Source organism: Plecotus auritus, assembly GCF_963455305.1.
Source record: "Plecotus auritus genome assembly, chromosome: X".
In the NCBI taxonomy this organism is placed as follows: Eukaryota; Metazoa; Chordata; class Mammalia; order Chiroptera; family Vespertilionidae; genus Plecotus; species Plecotus auritus.
In genome coordinates, this window is record NC_137784.1 from 85395278 (window position 1) to 85418010 (window position 22733).

At 35.8% G+C, this 22733-nt stretch overlaps 1 protein-coding gene across 2 annotated transcripts in view; it reads left to right on the forward strand.

Moving 5' to 3' along the window:
• The window catches only part of COL4A5 (collagen type IV alpha 5 chain), a 365159-nt gene that overhangs the window by 162501 nt on the left and 179925 nt on the right, over positions 1 to 22733 (forward strand). For both annotated transcript variants that reach the window (XM_080651978.1, XM_080651979.1), the window contains exons 9-19: positions 1743 to 1823; positions 4231 to 4293; positions 9337 to 9372; positions 9461 to 9502; positions 9660 to 9752; positions 10227 to 10280; positions 10378 to 10434; positions 10726 to 10770; positions 12910 to 12963; positions 14663 to 14704; positions 16715 to 16847. In XM_080651978.1, the coding sequence (XP_080508104.1) occupies positions 1743 to 1823; positions 4231 to 4293; positions 9337 to 9372; positions 9461 to 9502; positions 9660 to 9752; positions 10227 to 10280; positions 10378 to 10434; positions 10726 to 10770; positions 12910 to 12963; positions 14663 to 14704; positions 16715 to 16847 (700 nt within the window). The remainder of the gene's footprint in view (positions 1 to 1742; positions 1824 to 4230; positions 4294 to 9336; positions 9373 to 9460; positions 9503 to 9659; positions 9753 to 10226; positions 10281 to 10377; positions 10435 to 10725; positions 10771 to 12909; positions 12964 to 14662; positions 14705 to 16714; positions 16848 to 22733) is intronic.

Here is a 22733-nt window from a genome sequence, read left to right on the forward strand (position 1 = left end):
ATATCTTAAATTTACCCGCTTTTCTCCATCCCCACTGCCACTAAGCTAACTATAATGTCTCATATAGACTATTGTAATAGCCCCTTAACTAACCCCTCTCTCTCTCTCTCTCGTTGTTGTTTTTTGCTATGCTCCCCGACCTTCAAAACAGATTTAATCTCTACAAAACAGCCAAGAATGATCTTTTGAAAATGTATATCAATAGTTTTATCTTCCTGCTTATAAACCTTCAAGAGCTTCCCACTGCATCTAACCAAGTGCATCTAACACTGTTTTCCTGTAAGACCTGCATGTTCTGGTCCCTGCCTACATTTTCAGCTTTATCTTTAAGCCACTTTTCCCTTATGTCACTGATCACACCACTCTTCATTAAGTTATTTGTATGACCCAAAACTCCTCCCTTTCAGGGTTCTTTCACTACCTAACACTCATCCCCGATCTTCACCTGGATGACGCCTTATTATTCTTTAGCTCCCAGCCTAAATGTTACCTTCAGAGATTGTCCTTCTGTGCCTGCCCACACTAAATTAATTTCCTTCACTATTTTTAATTGAAATATATTTCACATAGAACATTTTATAAACTTAAGGTGTACATGTTAATTTGATACATTTATATATAATAAATGTCATTATAACAATAACTAGAGGCCCGGTGCGTGGGGTCCCTCCACCTGGCCTGTGGGGGTCGGCTGAAACCAGCTCTCTGACATCCCCCAAGGGGTCCCGGATTACAAGAGGGTACAGACCAGGCCGAGGGACCCCACTGGTGCACAATCGGGGCCAGGAAGGGACCACAGGAGGGCTCCAGGGTGTGTCCAGCCCATCTCGCCCAGTCCCAATCGGCCAGACCCCAGCAGCAAGCTAACCTACCAGTCAGAATGTCTGCCCCCTGGTGGTCAGTGCGCATCATAGTGACTGGTCGAACAGTCAAATCGTCAGACACTTAGCATATTAGGCTTTTATTATATAGGACTAGCACCTCTATCATGTCACATAATTATCACTTTGTTTGTTTTCCAATCCTCACCTGAGAATATGCTCCCATTGATTTTAGAAAGAGAGGAAGTGGGAGAGAGAGAGAGAGAGGACAGAAACAGACACAGAGAGAAAAAGAAAAAGAGAGATGTGAGAAAGAAACATGGATCGGTTGCCTCCCACAAGCACCTTGACCAGAGATCAAACTGCAACCTAGGTATGTGCCTGACTGGGAGTCAAACCTGCAACCTTTTAGTATACAGGAGGATACTATAATCAACTGAGCCACCCGGCCAGGGCAATTGTAATTTATTTTTAATCCTTCACTATTTCTTTATCATGTACTATTTTGCTTTTCTTCATTGCCCTTAACAGAACATTTGGTCATCTTATTTGTTTACATGTTATGCTCTTCATTCCCCCAGTATATTGTTAGCACCATGAGAACAGAAATCTTGTTAATCTTTTTCACTAATGAGTACTGAGAGCCTAACACAGTTCTTGGTAAATATTAATATTCAATAATTTTTAATGAATTAGTAACTGAAAGTATCACAGGCTCTTTTAAATAATTTTACCTCAGTATACTCTGGCTACTTCCTCACTTCCCATTAAAAGGCAAATTTATTCATGTTAATTATTGAATTGCCTAATCTTTCAGGACATTCATGTGACAAATTAAATTCTCAGATCATTTTTCATGCTCTTGCCAGTTTTCATGTATCATAGCTGCTATTTATAACTTTCATTGATCGTTTCTTTCAGGGTGAACCAGGTAGTATAATTATGTCATCACTGCCAGGACCAAAGGGTAATCCAGGATATCCAGGTCCTCCTGGAGTACAAGTAAGCATCCAGTTATTTTCTTCTTTGCAATATTGATATAATCAAATCACAGCATCACTTTTTTTCTTTTTAGCTTTTACTTATAGAAATTATCATTTGAAGTTTGATAGACATTGCATGTACTTCTATCTGAAGATAAAAGCAATCTGGACCAGGGAGAATTTTAAGAAGCACTGCTTTGTTGTGTTTGGGTTTTTTTTTTTTTTCTACTTTTCTATATAATTTCCATAGAGATACTGGTTTTATTATTTGGCAGCAGAAATAAGCTTCTATATTTTTATTTTTGTGATGTGGGAATCAGTAGGGTAGCAGGATTCGTCTTAATAATTATAAATGGTCTGATTAAAAAGAATATCCTAGCCGAAACCGGTTTGGCTCAGTGGATAGAGCATCGGCCTGCGGACTGAAAGGTCCCGGGTTCGATTCCGGTCAAGGGCATGTACCTTGGTTGCGGGCACATCCCCAGTGTGGGGTGTGCAGGAGGCAGCTGATCGATGTTTCTCTCTCATCGATGTTTCTAGCTCTCTATCACTCTCCCTTCCTCTCTGTGAAATATCAATAAAATATATTAAAAAAATAAAATAAAATAAAAAAGAATATCCTAGATCTTCCATTTAAGGCATTAGAAGATGTCATTTGTAACACTATCAGTTATGCATATTTTAGGCTGAAGGAATACAATTGATGCATCAACTACAATCCTAAAAAACAGTTATATTAGCCTACAGATAACATATATGCATAGAGACAGTAATAATTGGAGTATTTGTAGATTAGGAAGTCAATTTCTTGAGGTTTATATTTGTAAGGATTAATCCCTTTGCCAAAAACAAAAATCAATACTTTCTAATATTTGATCAGTAACATAAAATGTCAAGGACTTTTTAAAACTACCTTCTCATATCATACTTATCACCCATCCATATGCTCTTAAGTACTTTCAACTTTACCCTTATCATTTATAAATTTATATTATGTAATATTTGAAAAAATAGCAGAATTCATGCAAAATATATGTATGTTATGAAGCGTAAATACCCAATGAACACCTGTGACCCCAACACAACATGTAAGAACTAGAATATTACAAATAATTTTGGATCAACCTGTGGTTTCTGCCTTCTTTCAAGTCATAACTGTCATCTCGGGTATTCCATTGCTTCTTTTTTTTTATTGTTTAAAGTATTACATATGTCTCTTTTTTCCCCGATTGACACCCCCGCCACTCCCGCCCCCCAGGACATTGCTTCTTAAAAATAGTTTTTCTATATATATTTTTACATATAAACAATAGAATACTTATAGTTTTGCTTTTAAAATAATATAATACGTATGTGGTTTTCTACAAAATTTTCTATTTGATATGTTAAGATTCATCTATATGATTGTATGTGGCTCTAGTTCATTCAGTTTCACTTCTACAAAATATTTCATTGTGTAGCTATACTACAATTTGTTTCTCCAATCTCCTATTGTCGAATATTTGGGTTGTGTCAGGATTTTTTAAAATTAAAAACAATTCAGGAATTATAACTAGATATACAATTGCTAGATTTGAAGGGAGTCAATTTTTTAAATGTTTAAGATGCTAAATTGTGTTCCACAAAAATTGCATCATTTTCTTATTTTTTCCAGTTATTATCACTTCCTTTGTCATCTTTAATCTTATTTCATTGATTCTAAACAATTGAATCTAAACATCAAAATAAACAAGCAAGCAGAACAGAAACAGACTCATAGATACAGAGAAAATATTGACGGTTGCCAGATGGGATAGGGGTTAGGGGTGAAAAGGTGAAGGTTTTACAAAATACAGATTGGTTGTTACAGCATAGTTGAGGGTATGTAAAGTACACCATAGGGAATATAGTCAATAATATTCTAATAACTATGCATGGTGTCAGATGGGTATGAGATTTATCGGGATGATCACTTAGTAAGTTATACAATGTCTAACCATTGGGGTTAACACCTGAAATTAATATAATAATGTATGTCAACTGTAATTGAAAAATTTTAAAAAATGATTAAAAAATAAAAATTATAAAAGCCACCTTGAAACTACTAGCTTTCCCTTCCCAGTTCTAGCATAAGACCACTACTCAATGCCCATCTTTATCACTTTATTTTCTAAAACTTCCTTATGATGTGTTTGTTCCACATTTGTTATCTACCACTGTAAAACATAATTTTTCTAAAAGCTTCATCCATCTGTCTAGTTGATTTTTTATAATTATTCAATCCATTTATTCTTATATTTTTTAAACATTAGTTATTATATTACAGAATCAAAATTGTAGAACAGAATTCTGGCAACTACTTAAGTTTAAATTTCATTCATTTAGTTCTTTGTATAACAGTGAGTGTTTTCTTTTTCTCTCATCCTTTTTTTCTTCCTTTATAACAGGGCCCAGCTGGTCCCATTGGTATACCAGGGCCAATTGGTTCTCCAGGACCACCAGGTTTGATGGTAAGCTTACTTGTGTAATTTCATTTTTCCCACTTTCATTTTGATTTTCTTCTCAAATAGTAATGTTATGTATATTATTTGAAAGTGCAATGCATTTTCAATGTTCACAATCTAGAATGTTCTTATTAACGAGAGATTTAACAATGTCATCATGACCAATATATGCTAAGTAATAGCTCCATTTTATAGATGGGAAAAATGAGGGTCACAAAATGAAAGATTTAAAATAAAGTTTTTTATTTGTTACCTCTTGATATGTCAGTGTTGAAGTCAGTTCTGGCCATTTCATGAAGTCTTCCACAACAGTTCTCTAGTTGATAAAACATGTTTCTTCAAACTGAAGTTTTCTTTTTAAGAGGAACAAAAAAAAGTATTTACAGAAAAAATCAGCTGTGATTTCTTAGGGGCCTGTGACAAAATTGTAGGCCTGGTGAGATTAGTGAACACTCTGCAGTGGGATAAGAATGTGTGTACCCCAGGGAAGAAGCAAAAACTTCTAAAGACGGAATGTGCAGGCAGACTATTAATTTACTACCTCTATGGATACTCATATTTTTTACTATAATAAATTCTAAGTATTTTTACTACTGAAATACTCAGGTTTAATTCAACTCATGTTTTGGACTTAACAGCTTTGTGGTGCCATCTTAATAAGGCAAGAAAATTGTACTTCAGTCAAAGTAATTTCTCAGGTGCTACTTTATCATCTGCCATGTATTTAAGTGACAGTTTTCATTATACATTTTTGCCTATGACAAAACTGGTTCTTTATTGTTAAATATCAGAAGAATCTATCAGAAAAGATTGTGATTACTGATTTCCTGGAAATATTTTTTTAAAGAGGATTAGAAACCTCCTTTATTTAGTTTGTTTTAGTTGTAGACATGCTGCAAAGCATGAGACAGGGATGTGAAACTTTTTCTTAATTCTGTTGTTATAACATTGATATACACTAGGTGTGTTGTTATACCTTACATTTCCCTAACTTTTGTGGCACATAACTCATTCATTCTGCACTTCTAAATGTCCTTTCAATTAACGCTGATTCAACAGGTGAAGCCAAGACTTAGAAATGCCACCAAAGTACTATATGTAAATAAATAGGTCCCTTGATAGCAAGAGATGACACACTTGGGCAGACAAATGCCTATTTAACTTTTAAAACCTTGTAACATTCTCATATATACAAAATCAGATCACATAAAAATAAAACTGTACTAAAATATTTAACACTAGAGGCCCAGTACATGGATTCATGTACTGGTGGGGTCCCTCAGTTTGGCCTGCAACCTCCTGCAATCTGAGAACCCTCAGGGGATTTTGGCAAGGCCTGCAGGGATTGTGCTGAAACTGGCAGTCGGACATCCCCCAAGGGATGTAGCAGTGCAGGAAGCGGAAGGCAGCCCAGGGAGGAGCCCAAGCCAGGGCTGGGCATTGCGCTGCACCCGTTCATCCTGGCCCCACTGCACCTGCAGCCACCACTGCTCGCTGCTCAATAGTGGTGCTGCGGAGGCGGGAGAGGCTCGCCAGCTGTGAGCCCGGCTTCTAGCTGAGCAGCGCTCCTGCTGTGGGAGTGCGCTGACCACCAGGGGGCAGCTCCTGCATTGAGTATCTGCCCCCTGGTGGTCAGTGTGTGTCATAGCGACCAGTCAATTGCTCGTTCAGTTGCTTAGGCTTTTATATATAAACTAGAGGCCCGGTGCACGAAATTTGTGCACTCGGGGGCGTTCCTCTTAGCCTGGCCTGCGCCCTCTCGCAGTCCAGGAGCCCTTGGGGAAGTGGACCTAAGCCATCAGTCGGACATCCTTAGCACTGCTGCGGAGGCGGGAGAGGCTTACACCACCGCCGCTGTGCTCTCCAGCCGTGAGTCCAGCTTCTGGCTGAGTGGCGCTCCCCCTGTGGAAGCACACTGACCAGCAGGGGGCAGCTCCTGCATTGAGCGTCTGCCCCTTGGTGGTCAGTGCACATCATAGCAGCCAGTTGTTCCACCATTTGGTCAATTTGCATATTAGCCTTTTATTATATAGGATGTCATTTATTGATTTCTTTATTTTTATTTTTCTCTTACTCTCCACTTTTCTTTTTATTAAAAAATCAAGTATGTTATATTTAAATCATCTATCCTCAATTTTCATTAATATACCATCATTTTCCCAAGATACGAAGTTTCAGATTTTCTTTGGAGTACTTTTTCATGGTTCTAGGTTTAACAAAACTGTTGAAAACTTAAATTCCACTCTAGCTCCCTGAATTCTCAAGACTGTTGCTAATGTAAATATATATATACATTATGGCTAATATGCAAAGTGTCCCCTTGGGAGTTCTACCGGGAGACCAGGAGTTCGATCACTTGCTATGATGTGCGCTGACCACCAGAGTGATGTGGAACAAAGGAAGGCCCCAGCCAGCAGCCGGCAGCCAGGGAAGGAAGTCCCAAGCTGGCATCCAACAACCTGGGAAGGAGGGCCCCGGCTGGCAACCGGAAGGCCCCGATCAGCCCTGATCGCCGGCCAGGCCTAGGAACCCTACCTGTGCAAGAATTTGTGCCCTGGGCCTCTAGTTTTATTATAAAATATTTAGTCAAAATTTTATATTGCTTTTGTATGCACATAGCTTTAAGATTGCGTTTGGAACCCAGAAATAGACCCAAGCCATTATGCTCAATTAATATTTGACAGAGGCAAGAGCATACAATGGAGTCAAGACAGTCTCTTCAATAAATGGTGCTGGGAAATTTGGTCAGATACATGCAAAAAAATGAAACTAGATCACCAACTTACACCATACACAAAAACAAACTCAAAATGGTTAAAGGACTTAAGTGTAAGATGGGAAACCATAAAAATCTTAGAAGACTCCAAAATATCAGACATATGTCATAGCAATATCTTTACAGATACAGCTCCTAGGGCAATGGAAACTAAGGAGAAAATAAACAAATGGGACTACATCAAAATAAAAAGCTTCTGCACAGCAAAAGAAACCATCAACAAAACAAAAATAAAGCCCACTGCATGGGAGAACTTATTTGCCAATGTTATCTCTGATCAGGGTTTAATCTCCAAAAATTACAGGGAACTCATACAACTTAACAAAAGGAAGATAAACAACCCAATCAAAAAATGGGCAAAGGACACTTTTCGAAAGAGGACATACAGAAGGCCCGGAGAGGCATATGAAAACATGCTCAAAGTCACTAATCATCTGAGAGATACAAATCAAAACAACAATGAGGTACCATCTCACAACTGTCAGAATGGCTATCATCAATAAATCAACAAATGACAAGTGATAGAGAGGATGTGGAGAAAAAGGAACCCTCCTTCACTGCTGGTGGGAATGCAGACTGGTGCAGCCATTGTGGAGAACAGTATGGAATTTCCTCAAAAAGTTAAAAATGGAACTCCCATTTGACCCAGTGATCCCACTTCTAGGAATATATCCCAAGAAACCGGGAAGACAAATCAGAAAGGATATATGCACCCCTCTGTTCATAGCAGCACAATTTACCATAGCTAAGATTTGGAAACAGCCTAAGTGCCCATCAGCAGATGAGTGGATTAAAAACATGTGGTATACACCAGTGGTCGGCAAACTCGCGAGCCGTGGTTTGCCGCTCTGTTGACTAATGAGTTTGCTGACTACTGCATAAGGCATTACCCTTACCCAGAAGTTTTAACTTCAGGTTAAAGACATTAGTACATTATTAAAATGTTTTTTAAGTGCTTTTCCCTAAGGCAGTGGTAGGCAAACTCATTAATCAACAGAGCAGCAAACCAAGGCACATGTGGCTCACGAGCCGCAGTTTGCCAACCACTGGTATACACAATGGAATACTACGCTGCTATAAAAAAGAAGGAACTTTTACCATTTACAACAGCATGGATGGAACTGGAAAGCATTATGCTAAACGAAATAAGCCAGTCGGAGAAAGATAAATATCACATGATCTCGCTCATATGTGGGATATAATGATCAACATAAACTGATGAACAAAAATAGATCCAGAGACAAGGGGCAAGGGGAGCGGGGGGTTAGAGATCAACCAAAGGACTTATATGCATGCACATTAGCGTAACCAATGGACACAGACACTGGGGCAGTGAGTGCTTGCCCTCAGGGGTAGAAGTGGCCGGGGGGAGCATCAATTGGGGAAAAAGGAGGCATATTTAATATTTTAAACAATAAAATAAAATTTAAAAAATGATTTCTTTTGTCAATAAAACTATACCATCTTTCACAAAATTCTAAACAAATTAAGAACTGTGATGTAGAACAAATATTATACCTGGCAAAACAGGTACCAACACATTAGTTTATATTATATCAAAAAAAAGTTTTGCCAAAACTGGTTTGGCTCAGTGGATAGAGCGTCAGCCTGCGGACTGAGGGGTCCCAGGTTCGATTCCGGTCAAGGGCATGTAACTTGGTTGCGGGCACATCCCCAGTGGGAGGTGTGCAGGAGGCAGCTGATTGATGTTTCTCTCTCATCGATGTTTCTGACTATCTATCCCTCTTCCTTCCTCTCTGTAAAAAAATCAATAAAATATATATTTTAAAAAAAGTTTTAATGGTCCCAGATATATTAGTATACTCAACATCTAAGCATACACTCAGGGGAACAAAAAATCAAAAGCAAATGAAACAAAAATTATGATACAAATGACCATATCTATAATTCCACTCAATCTTTAAGTATGAACAAGTCCTGTAAACACATCTTTTTAGAATTAGAGCATTAATTGCCTTATGTTACCTAAATTAACCTATAATTCTGACATGAGAAATTTGACGTTTGTTGACATTAACTTTTGTACTTACTTTGGCATTGGTGTCTCTATCCATCCTTGTATGTCTTCCCCTGCCCACTCGTATCCTGACATGAGAAATCTCCACATTGATCTACTTTGTTTAAATTATTTAAAATGTGTGTCTGTCTAGAAAGCAATGAGGAAAAATAGAAAATATTATTTTGAAACAAAATAATTTTTAAATAAACATTAATATAACACTTGTTTCCTTTTCTGTGTCTTCTATTCTTAGGGCCCTCCTGGTCCACCAGGACTTCCAGGACTAAAGGTATTTTCTTTTTCTTTACATATTTTATTTGGTGTGGATTGTTTTTGTTATTGTCAATGAGATTTTAAGCTGAAACCTATCTCTTCAGGGTAATATGGGCTTAAATTTTCAAGGACCCAAGGGAGAAAAGGTGAGTAAAGATAAAAGGGGATCATTCATCCCCAAGTTTGTTCCTTTCATAGTCATTTGAACTTGTCATTTTGCCTCTTGTCACTTTGCTTACATGTTATATTTTTTTGTGTGTGTAAATTATGAAATATCACATTCTTATTTTATCTTGCAAATAGGGTGAGCAAGGTCTTCAGGGCCCTCCTGGGCCACCAGGGCAGATCAGTGAACAGAAAAGACCAATTGATGTAGAATTTCAGAAAGGAGATCAGGTGAGTGTGTGGAGAGAAAATCAATGAGCATCTGCTATAAAAGTGTCATTCCATTAAAATTCATTATAAGCTCTAATGTGATTATGTTATTTTAAAAATAACAAGGATTTGAGATAATTAAATATTTAAAGAACTTGATTGATGTATAATATATATACCATATAATCCATCCATTTAAAGTGTAAGATTACATACTTTCAACAAAAAAAGATAAAATTTTAAAAATCATTAATACTTTCATTTTAAGTGTTGTCTTGTTATTTATCTCAAAACTTGGCTTGACCATCCACTAAAAATTAAATGAAGTGAAAAAGATGGTCCCTTTGCCTAGCAGATTTCAACTTTGAATTAAAAACATCCTGTTATCTTTGGTTATACTACATGAGTCTATAGTTCAGTTTCATTAAAGCATTTCAAGCTAGTTGTAGCATTAATAGTATTAATAGTGCTTTCTTTTCTTCTACTACTACACAGGGACTTCCTGGTGAACGAGGGCCTCCTGGACCTCCAGGGATGCGTGGTCCTCCAGTAAGTAACCTAATTTTTTTTTAGCATCATTTAATATAAATTGGTATTAATATATAGTATTCCATGAACCAATGTAAAACTATTTTTGTGTGTCCAGGGCCCTCCAGGTGGTGTGAAAGGTGAGAAGGGTGAACAAGGAGACCCTGGCAAAAGAGTAAGTGTTATAATTACTAATACTCTGCAAAATTTTTAAATATATAAGTATAATTTTATTCTTTCCTTTTAAGTCCTACTTTCATTGCTTCAAAATGTCACAATTGAATACATAAAATATTATTTTATTTAAGTGGTGTTATAATATTGAAGTCTATTTATTTATTATAATATTGAAGTCCAAAAAAATCTACCTAATATAGTCCAAGTCAGGAATAAAGGTTGTTAGGTTCTTTAACCTCATACTTCCTAAATAACAAGTTTATATTCTTGCATTCTTTGAATCCTATAGGGTAAACCGGGCAAAGATGGAGAGAATGGCCAGCCAGGAATTCCAGTGAGTAAAGTCCATTCCCCCAGAAAAAAAAAAAAAAAAAAGAAGGCAAGGTCAGGAAGCAGGATGGCAAAGAGGCTTATATTTAGAATAGTTTAAATGAATGGAAATTACTCTTTTTCTTTTGAACATGAATTTGAAATTCCTATGTTTTTGTGTCAGATTTTTTGAAACCAAAATCTGATTCTGTATTTTATTTTTTAATTAAATTGATTGCAGTTATCTTGATTAATAAAGTTATATAGGTTTTAAGTGTACAGTTCTATAATACATCATTTATATATGGCATTGTGTATTTATCACCCTAAGTCATATTTCTCTTTGTCACCATATATTTGACCCCCTTTACCCATTACTACCAAACCTCATTCTCTCTGTTAACCAAACTTCATTCTCTCTGTTAACCATCATACTATTATCTGTGTCTATGAGTTGTTTTTTGTTTGTCTTCATTGTTCATTATTACTTTTGGTTTTATATTCCACTTATCAATGAAATCATATGGATCTTGATTTTTTCTGTTTGACTTATTTCGCTTAGCATAATATTCTCAAGATCAATCCATGTTGTCACAAATGGCAGTATTTCATCTTTTCTTATTGTTGAGTAGTATTCCATTGTATGTATGTGTACACACACACACACACACACACACACACACACACACACACGTATGTTTAAGCCGGATTTTTAAGTCAGATTTATTGAGATATAATGTTTGTACTGTAAAATGAATCATTATTAACATACAGTTATGTGTTTATTGACAAATGCATACATCTGTGTTACCAACTCCATAATCAAAAACAATTCCATCATCCTCAAAAGTTTCCTCACACTCCTTTTTTCATAGTCATCCCATCCCCTCCATCCCAACTTAAGTCTCCAGCAAAAATTGATCTATTCTTTGTCCCTATAATATTACCTAGTCCATAGTATCATACAAATGGAATAATATTGTATATAGACTTTGAAGTTTATTCTTCAGTTACACAGTTTACATTCAATATTATTTTGTATTAGTTTCAGTTGTACAGCATTGCAGTTAGACAATCATATAGTTTACAAAGTGGTCTCCCCAATACTTCAATTACCCACCAGCACCATACATAGTTATCACTCTGTTCTCTGTATCTATGAGTCTTTCTGTTTTGTTTATTCACTTATTTTGCTTTTTAGACTCCACATATGGACCTAGAAGGTATTATGCTAAGTGAAATGAGTCAGACAGAAAAAAAACAAATACAACATGAACATAAGTTTTTTAAGTAAAAGTTTTGACAGATAATTCAAATTACTAAAAAATGGAGAAACATTTAAAACATGTCAGTCCAGGAACATTATTTCAAGCAGCCTTAATATTAAGAGTATCCACAGTAGATATTAAAAGAAGTTTTCAAGGACAGATAGGAAATTTGATGACATTTGAAGAGAATTTCAAAGGAAAAGGATTATTCTTAACAGAATAATGGAAGTTGGAAGCAATAAAATCACATAAATTTATTTACAGGTAATTTTGCTGAACAGGCAGTCCTCAATTTATAAACTACAGATTCACAAATGGCTTAAACATATAAAATAGTATAAGAGGAGGCAAATTCAGGGCCTCAGTTCCTGGTTTCTTTTGGAACATTTTGTCTTTGTTTAATGATTAGCAGCCATGATATTCAACAACTTGCCTGATTGTTTTCTATAGCTATACCTAGGGAAAAGGCTGTTCTCTGCATTGGGAGAACTCAAATTAGGTCAAACAAAGGTAGTCTTGCCAGTGGGGTCTTTTGGGTAACCACCATACAAGTGAAATAATGACACTTCTGTGGGAAAGGATCTTTGAAAAAGCTCCAATCCAGTTCATTTTCTCTTCCAGTTGTTGCCAGGCTATTGTTTTTAACCTTGAATCAGTACTATTGGTTTTTGAAGCTACTGCGAAGCTGAGGAGGGATGATGGGAATAGATAGAGCAAATTAAAATGTCACTTGTTTTCAATAAATGCTTCCTGGATGGCTGCAAGCCTTTGGCTAATTTCTAGAGTTCTAAAAGGGTTGACTCCAGCTATTCTTCTTTTTTATGGAGGGGAGGATTTGGAGATTCCCTTACTTCATCATTTTTGCTGATGTCACACTGTCCTCTATGTTTTAAAAGGGTTTGCCTGGTGATCCTGGTTACCCTGGTGAACCAGGAAGGATTGGAGAAAAGGTAAGACTTTTAATACTTTGAAGTGACTGATTTTATACTAGTTATAATAATAATTCATTTATCTCCCAAGACTGAGTTATAAATGAAAAGTTCTAAATAACTAGCTTTTGTATTCAAAACATACATTCTTTATCCATCCTTTGATGTTGCCTTCTTTTTTCAAATACCACTTCCTCTGAATTTTCATCCATTGTTCTAAATGACAGTCCATGAAAAATTGTTTAATTTTAGCATTTCCATTGTGAAAAGTTGATGCCTTTACTTTAAATATGTATCTGCAAAACTTTTGTTCTCCAGAAAAAAGATTCAGCACTATTTTAGTGAGGTCCTCCTACTAAAAAGGCTTATAGGTTATGACTTTAGAATGTCTTCACAAAACATTTCCATTCTGTATGCAATTGTTGTCTAGAAGTCTGTGACTAATTCTTTGCTGTTTTTTCTTTCATTTGGCTATGCAGCCTGACTGTAGAAATTTATTTAGTTGCCTATTTTAAAAGTGACTTTGAAAGAATGTATGAAGCGCACAATTCCCATATATATAACAGATCACAAAATATCCAGTTTTCCAATCTCTATGGTCTCTAATTGCTTTGTATGAAAATCCAAACTGAAAAACTTTGTTTTGCAGGAAAGGTGTTACAAACTTAAATGTATTCTGAGGGCACTATTTAAATGGTGATTTATCTCAAAATTATATCTGAGTTTTATCTTGAAGTAAGAGGCACAAGTAGAATAAAGGAAATTACATATACTCAGAGAATACGGTTGTTTTTCAAGTATTAAGTAAAAAGTTATAGGACAGAGTAACTTTTTTCATTGATTTGAGAGAGAAACATTGATTGATTGTCTCCCATAAGCAATCAAACCTGTAACCTGGGTATGTGCCCTAGCTGATAATCGAACCTACTATCTTTTGGTGTACAGTCGATGCTCCAACCAACTGAGGAACACCAGCCAGGGCTAAGACAGAACAACTTTTTAAAGTAAAAAGAGCTTATAGATAGGTTTCTATAAACAAGTCTAGAAAAAGAGTAGAGTTGTGGGAGAGAAATCTATTCTTGGGTCTTGGCCAGTAGAGTAAAAATTGAATACTGTGTTCTTCATGCTGTTTTAGCTAGTGGTTAAGGGTAATAGTTTTGTCTGGATTTGTTTTTCATTAACTTCTAAGTGCAAAGTCACAAAAGTAATTATGATTTATTAGCTATTCCTGATTATACTTAAGTCCATCAGCTATAATATATCTGTCAATAATGGAAATTACACTAAATTTATGACCTTGACAAGTTTTATGAAAAGAAACATGACTAAACATATAAATATGTAATGGTTTAAACTAATTATATTGGTACAAATTTTTTATTCGGTATCTTCTTTATAAAATATTTAAAGTTTCTTAGAAAATATGAATTTTAAAATTAAAGGATGTTAGAGCTAGAAATACCTTAGAATCCTGCCCTAGAGATAAGACAGAGAAATTAATTTATTTGGTCAAGATTGTATAGCTAGTAAATCTGAAACAGCATCACAGGTCTTCTTAGGCTTAGCTCACTACTGTTTTGTTTACCTCATGATATAGTTTTTGATATATTTTATTATGGATTTCTGGGACTCTATGAATCTTAGTTATCTGTTATGTTTTTGAAGAAATGGATGTTTCAATGTGACTTTTACTAACCTATTTTAAAACTGTATTGAACAGGGCCAAAAAGGTGACATTGGCCCACCTGGCCCTCCTGGACTTGTAAGTTTTTTTAGTCTTCATTTATCAAATGTATTAATTAATTTTCATTTTTGTGCCTTAATTATATACTATGTACCCTTTCCTAATAGAACACAAAATTCCAAGTCATTATCAATTTCTACTGTCTTAAAAATATTTACATCTAAAAATGTTAGTGATGTTGACCTCAAAGTCTTTGTATTGTTCTATCTGTGTATTACGTCTCCACAGTAAAGTTCCAAAATTATGAGATTGGGTTGTTTTGCATCATGATTACCAAATCATTTTTCAAGTAACCAGCAGGTGGTGCAAGTGTTGCTTACAAAGTTTCAATAAAAGAAACTGTTGGGGAACTAGGAATTGGTCATTTCCCCTGCAAAGCTCAAGGTAAAGAAGAATTTGATCTAAGGAGGTTTTCTCATTTGTTATTGTCTGAGTCACACCTCTTTTTCCCTTGAGTGTGTGCTTTTAGGGACCTTTAATAACAAATGTAGCAAACTGCTTCAGGAAATAATAATTGGGGAATTTACAGATCCTCTGTCATGTTTGCATTCACCATGAAATTTAAATCAAATATATTTTTATCTTATTAAGAATAAAATATCATGTTGCAATTTGACAGATTGGTTTTTCTTTGGCTGAAATTTGGTAAGACTCTTGACTTTAAACTGTATTAAATCTGCAACGTGCAAGTGCCATGAAACCTATGTACTCAGATATAATTATATTCTTTTTCCCATAGTGAGCTTCAGATATTGATATTTAGTACCTTATTAAATCTAACGAGGATATACTTTTTAAAATATTATATAATTTTATTCACTTTAATTTTAAAATCAGTTTTAGTACTCTAAGAAATCATTTCTTTATCAAATAAGATGATAAAATTTTGATGAAGATCAGAAGACATGGAAATTTTGAGAATCAGTTCTTTCTAGCATCTCACTTTCCCCTTTGAATTGCTATCCCAATTCTAGGTCCCACAACTTTCAGTGTTCTTTTGTCTGAATGTTTCTTATATCCAGTGAAATATCACACTTTTCCAGTAGGTGTTGATTTGTAACTTGGACTGATACTTTCTTAAATCTAAAGCTTACTAACCTTTATAGCTCTATGAGCTTAATTTCTTTGTATTTATTTAGTATGAAATCCTTTAGATGCTAAGGTTCTAAGAAGAAAGAGAGAAAAGGAATAATCAGTTCATTGATTTTAATCAATAAAGTCTTCCTGGAAGAGATAAGGTTTCTTTTTCTTTTTTTTTTAAGAGAAAGAAAAAAATGGGTTAATAAAGGGAAAGGTTGGAAGAAGGCATTACTGATATTTAAAATGCATATTAAAAAATTAAAAATAAAATGGCATATTCAAAACCAAAGACAAGGATGTGCAAGTTGCATGAAGTGGTTATAATCAGATAGACCTCACTCTACTAAAAATTCATCACTAGTAATAGCCAGAGATGAAAAAGGTAAGAAAGGTATTGGAAGTAAAAAGTGACTTGACAAAGTACAGGGTTAAAAATAGCATAAGTTATAGTAAGAAGTAGTGAACAATTTTGAGTCTTTAAACACAGAAAAATTAGGTTTTGAGGAAGCATATCCTAGCAATAGATTTGGATTCAAGAGGAAAAATTCAAAGGTGCTTCTGTTAGTCCAAGTGTGAGGTAAGGATAGTAACTGTGGCAACAGAAAAGAAGAAGGAAAACTAGAGAGACATTTGCAGTAAAGACTGATCAGGCTTAGGTTAAGTGATTGCAATGAATTGAATGTGTATTATAAGGCAATATAAATCTAAAATAATGATAGCTCTATAAACCTGGAGCTCAGGAGAGTTGTAATATCATAACTGGTTTTTTATTTCTAATCAGTTAAAGGAGTGATATAGAATTTGACTCAATCTTTGTAATGGTCAATGATTTTGCATCTCAGCACTTTGTGAAAATGATGACGTTATAATCAGATGTAGCTGCTAGGTTATCTTCTGGAGAACGAGATTCTGCTTTTTTGAGTTCTTTTTCTTTCTTTTATAATAAAGGTAATTCCTAGGCCTGGGACTGGTGTAACTGTAGGAGAAAAAGGAAATATGGGATTACCTGGCTTGCCTGGAGAAAAAGGAGAACAAGGATATCCTGGAATACAGGGTCTACCTGGCCTTCCTGGACCTCCAGGTAAAAGGGACTGTACTAATGCTCTTGTGTTTGTGTTATGGAATTGGCACAAAAAGGCAACAGTCAAACACTCGGAGGTTTCAGGAGAGACCTTAATCAAGCAGTGCTGATGGCTCAGAGGATACAAAGATCCAAAGCCTGAGCAAGTGATACAATGAGATTGCCCCATATATACTGTATATTCCTAGGTTTCTTTGTTTTCTGTTTCCTAACTACCAGGCTTTTGTGGTGGGCTTCACAGCTCCTCTTCAGTCAGTTAGAATGGGGAAGTTAGATTGTATCTAAATGCCTGTTCTGTGTAGTGCCTCTAGCTAAGCTGTTACACTATTTTGTTTATGGCCCATTGTAAATTGGGAGTAATTAAGAAAATAGGTCTTGTAAAACCAGATTCTTAAGAAAGGACAATGACTTAATCATACGCTACCAAGAATGTACTGATTAACAGATTCAGGCTGCTAGTCTTTCTATATCCTTTCTCATTTGTAGCTTCTTTACTAATCCACATATACAATATTATCATAATAGAAGACATGAGTATCTTTTAATTGACAGAAACTTCCCCACTCTTACTATAGACTTTCTCAACAAATCAACAAACGACAAGTGTTGGCAAGGCTGTGGATAAAAGGGAACCCTAGTACACTGCAGGTGGGAATGCAGACTAGTGCAGCCATTGTGGAGAACAGTATGGAATTTCCTCAAAAAGTTAAAAATGGAACTCCCATTTGACCCAGTGATCCCACTTCTAGGAATATATCCTAAGAAACCTGAAACACTCATCAGAAAGAATATATGCACCCATAGATTCATAGCAGCACAATTTACAATAGCTAAGATTTGGAAACAGCCTAAGTGCCCATCAGCAGATGAATGGGTAAAAAAATAAAAAAATAAATAAAACAACTTTAGTACATTTATACAATGGAATACTATGCGGCAATAAAAAAGGAACTCTTACCATTTGCAACAGCATGGATGGACCTGGAGAGTATTATGCTGAGCAAAATAAGCCCGTCAGAGAAAGATAAGTATCACATGATCTCACTCATATGTGGAATTTAATGAACCAAATAAACTGATGATCAGAAATAGACCCAGAGACATAAAATATTGAACAGACAATTAAACCTCAGAGGGAAGGCAGGGAAGGGTGTGTGGGAAGGGATCAACCAATGAACTTATATGCATATATACATAACCCGTGGACACAGACAATGGTGTGGTGAGGGCCTGGGCGAGACAGGAGTGGTCTGGAAGAGGTTAATGGGGGATAGTATATTTTACTTTAAAAATCCCATTTCAACTTTTTATTAATAAATAATAGCAAAAAATTCCATGGTTCAAAAAGTAATCATTAGCCCTAGCCGGTTTGGCTCAGTGGATAGAGCGATGGCCTGCGGACTCAAGGGTCCCGGGTTCGATTCCGGTCAGGGGCATGTACCTCGGTTGTGGGCACATCCCCAGTAGGGGGTGTGCAGGAGGCAGCTTATCGATGTTTCTCTCTCTTCAATGTTTCTAACTCTCTATCCCTCTCCCTTCCTCTCTGTAAAAAAATCAATAAAATATATTTTTTAAAAAAGTAATCATTACACCTTCCATGCTCTTGCGAAAGGGAATGCTGTTGTAATAATGCCTAATTTTGTAAGATTTCCTGTATATAAAAAAATAGCACTATTCATTTAGAATGATAGAAAAATCTACCTAGAAATCTCTATGATGATTTTGCTGTGCAAAAAAAACCTTGGGACTCATACTGAGTTTTATATCATTCCCTTGTTGAAAGTACACAGTATAGTGGAACATGTATAATTTGACCATAAATTGAGCACTGTCCTGGTCTAGCATGTTAACGTGAATGTTCTCTGAAATGAAGTGATAGTACTGATTTATGTAAAATTTGAAAAAGCATCTGATACAGTACTTGGCACACATACACTGAGTGGCCAGATTATTATGATCTCTGAACGCATCATAATCTGGCCACTCAGTGTATGTGTCTGTGTGTGTGTGTGTGTGTGTGTGTGTGTGTGTGTGTGTGTATATATATATATATATATATATATATATATATCTCAGAGGCCCGGTGCATGAATTCCTGCATGGGTGGGGTCCAGCCAGCCTGGCCAGGGGGAGGGGACATGGGCAGTTGGCTGGCCTGCCTGCTGGTTGAACTCCTGGTCGAGGGGACAATTTGCATATTAGCCTTTTATTATATAGGATATACACTGAATGGCCAGATGATTATGCATTCAGAGATCATAATAATCTGGCCACTCAGTGTATATGTTCAATAAATTACTATTCCTTTTCTTCCAAAAATATTTGGCTAATGAAAAATTAACATAATGAGATGAGAGGCACTCAGTGATCCTCCTCAAAAGAGAAGTGTGGGTCTCATTTTGGTTTAACTAATTATCTGATTTCAAGATAGTGGCTCTAGCTGGTTTGGCTCTGTGGATAGAGTGTCGGCCTGAGGACTGAAGGGTCCCAGGTTCGATTCTAGTCAAGGGCATGTACCTTGGTTGCAGGCACATCCCCAGTAGGGGGTGTGCAGGAGGCAGCTGATCGATGTTTCTCTCTCATCGATGTTTCTAACTCTCTATCCCTCTCCCTTCCTGTCTGTAAAAATCAATAAAATATATTTAAAAAAAGAAAGATAGTGGACTAAATACATACTGTGTCTGGAAAATTGAGATAAAGAAGTCATTCAGGATGAAGCAAAAAATTAGATAGTATGAAAGAAAAGTTAAGAGACATAATAGAAGTTTCAAAATCCACCATGAAGGAGTTCAGGGAGGAAAAAATTGGACAAGAGGCAATATTTGAAAAATTAATATCTGAGAACTTTTATATATTAAAAAGACATGATTCCCTGTGAAAAGACTTATCTACATATACAGTCTAAAAGCCCAGCAACTGAATGGTGGAACTACCAGAACAACAGGTCGGCCAGTTGCTATGATGTGCACTCACCACCAGGGGGCAGACACTCAATGCAGGAGCTGCCCCCTGGTGGTCAGTGCACTCCCACAGTGGGAACACCACTTGGCTGACCAGGATGAGCAGCGCTCCCACAGCAGGCCAATCACTGCAGGCCACACCCTCACCAGTGCACAAATCCATGCACCTAGTAAGTTATTAAACAAGAGTAAAATAATAATAATACATAAATATATAACTAGATACATTGTGTGGATATTTTAGAATTTAAGGATATAAAGAAACTCTTAAAAACTGTCTGAGAAAAAAGTCAAATTACTTACAAATTAATGAGGGTTAGAGGAAGTTAATGTAACACATGTTCAAAGTGATAAGGAATTTGGGATTCTATATTATATTAACTTACCATCCTACTATGAAGATTGGATTCTTGGGAAGTTCATCACCTCCAGAACTTCTCTGGAGGTTTTATTCTAGGCAAGGACATGAATTCAAGATGAAATTTGGGGTGGGGGTGGGTATGATGTAAGAATCAATAATTAGAAAAGATATTATTAAAGTATATTAAATCTAAATAACTATTGATGATAAAAATCAGGTGTTTTAAAGTTTTCTTCATTTTTATTGAATTTAATAGGGTGATGTTGGTTAATAAAAGTATATAGGTTTTAGGGTTTAATTCTATAATACAGCATCTGTATATTGTATTGTGTGTTTACCACCCCAAGTCAAGTCTCCTCCATCACCATTTATCACCCCTTTACTCTCTTCTATCTCCCCCCAAACCCTTTTCCTTCTGGTAATCACCAGACTGTTGTCTTTTTCTGAGATTTTTACTTAATTCCTTCATCTTTTTCACACAACCCCTTCTAAAACCCTTTCCCTATTATTAACTCTTTAGGTTTTTAGAAAAACATAGGTTTAAAATTTTTAATAGTAACTGCTAGAGAAGAATAGAAATAAAATGCATGACTTACACAATAGTTAAGGGAAAAAACATGACCAAAATTTTTGATCTATGTAATACAAGTTAGGATTGGGACAAAATAGACACATATAAGTGAAAAAATAATTAAGGATATAAACGGTATGTTGGGGTTTCCTAATCGGAGGGGGGACTGAAACAGGAATTTTAGGGGAACATGGGCAGGTTTAGCGAATTTTTAGAATTGGGGTCCATGGAAAAAAACAGGGTTACAGACAGGGAGAAGGTACATTTCCATAACACAAGGAAGCCAGGAGCAGTTACATTTACATAAGATAAGGGAGCAGCAACAGGTATATTTCTATAAGATAAGGGAACAGGAAGTAGCCAAAAAAGGTCTATGTTTACAAAATAAAGAAGAAGGAAGAAGCCCAGAGGAAATAGGAGGACAATGAGGGAGAAGAGCCTCAGGAGTCACTATGGTAACCAATTGGAAAGGGAATATTGACCAATCAGAGGGGATATCAGGACACAGGAACTACAGCCTGTATAAACTATGGAAACAGGAAGTCAGTGGGACCCTTTCCCCCTTCCCACATGGGGGTCCATTCTGTGGGACTCTTTCCCTCTCCCCACGTGGGAGTCTGTACTTGTTCTTCAATAAATCTCTACCTTTGCTATAAAAAAAATGATTTGAGCAACATAATCAAGCTGTGCATATTAGGGAGGGAGAAAAACTGTGTGCAACAGAGAGTGTACATTCTTTTCAAACACATGAAGCATTTATATAAATTGATTCTATTAGAAAAGTAAAAAAACCCTTAAAATTTTATGCAAGCCATATTCTGTGACCACAGTGAAATAAAGGTATAAATGACTAACAGAAAGCATCAGATGTCATTGTATTTATAAATACACATTTGTAAATAATTCTAGAAGTAAAAAGGGAAAAGAAATGAAAACGATCAACTATTGAATGCTAAATTACATCATATTGTAGGAAATGCTGTCAACTATTTCGCAGGAATGAGACAAACACTTGAAACTGGATCGGCAAGGCAAATTTACTTCTGCGCAGAAGGGTGCTCCTACCAGCTGGAAATCATGGGCAAAAGCACACCGAACAGGATGTCCGTTTGGGTTTTATTTCCTGATGCGGGGTCTGCCCTGCCCCTCACTCTGAACTCTGACCTGATTGGTCAGGGTTCAGAGCTCGGATTCCCATTATTGCTGGATTGGCTAATTCAGAGGAAGGGGAAGGTAAGGCAGAACCTAAGATGGTGGCCCCTTGAAAGAATCTGAAGATCATATCAAAATGGCGGGACCTAAGATGGTGGCGAGCTCCTTTCTTTGACAGAAAAGATTCCTGGTTCACTCTCACAATATCAAAACTCATTGAAATAGACACGGTGGTACTCTTAATTTTAACAAAATTAGGGATAGTAAAAATAAATGAGCTAAGTGGAAAAATAAAAAGGAATGCAAGGACAAACAAAATAAAATGAAAAACTTTATAAAGGTAAAAATAAAACAAACAATATAAAGGCAAGAGGAGGCACAAATAAAATCAGTAAAGAAAAATGATTATTGCCATAAATACAATTAAATTTTTTAATTACAAGATAAATGTAAAGCTATATCAATTTATTTGAAATTCTAGATTAAATATACATTCCTTAAGAAGCAGAAAACATAAATTAGCAAAATTGTCCTGAGAAAGTATATTTCTAAATCTAAGTATAGATAAATTACCATAGAAGATTTTGAAATGTTAAAGATCTCTATTGGAAAGCATTGGTATTATGGTTGGTTTTATAGATTTTTTTGCAATGAATTCTACCAAGCTGTTGAGCATATAATTCTCATATTTTAAAAACCATTTCAGAACATTTTTAAATAAAGAAAACTCAAGTGCATAGCATTGATACCAAAGAACCAAGGAGATAACACTAGAAATAATTATACAGTAAATCAATCTCATTAATGTACACAGAAAAATTAATCCTAAAAAAATATTATCA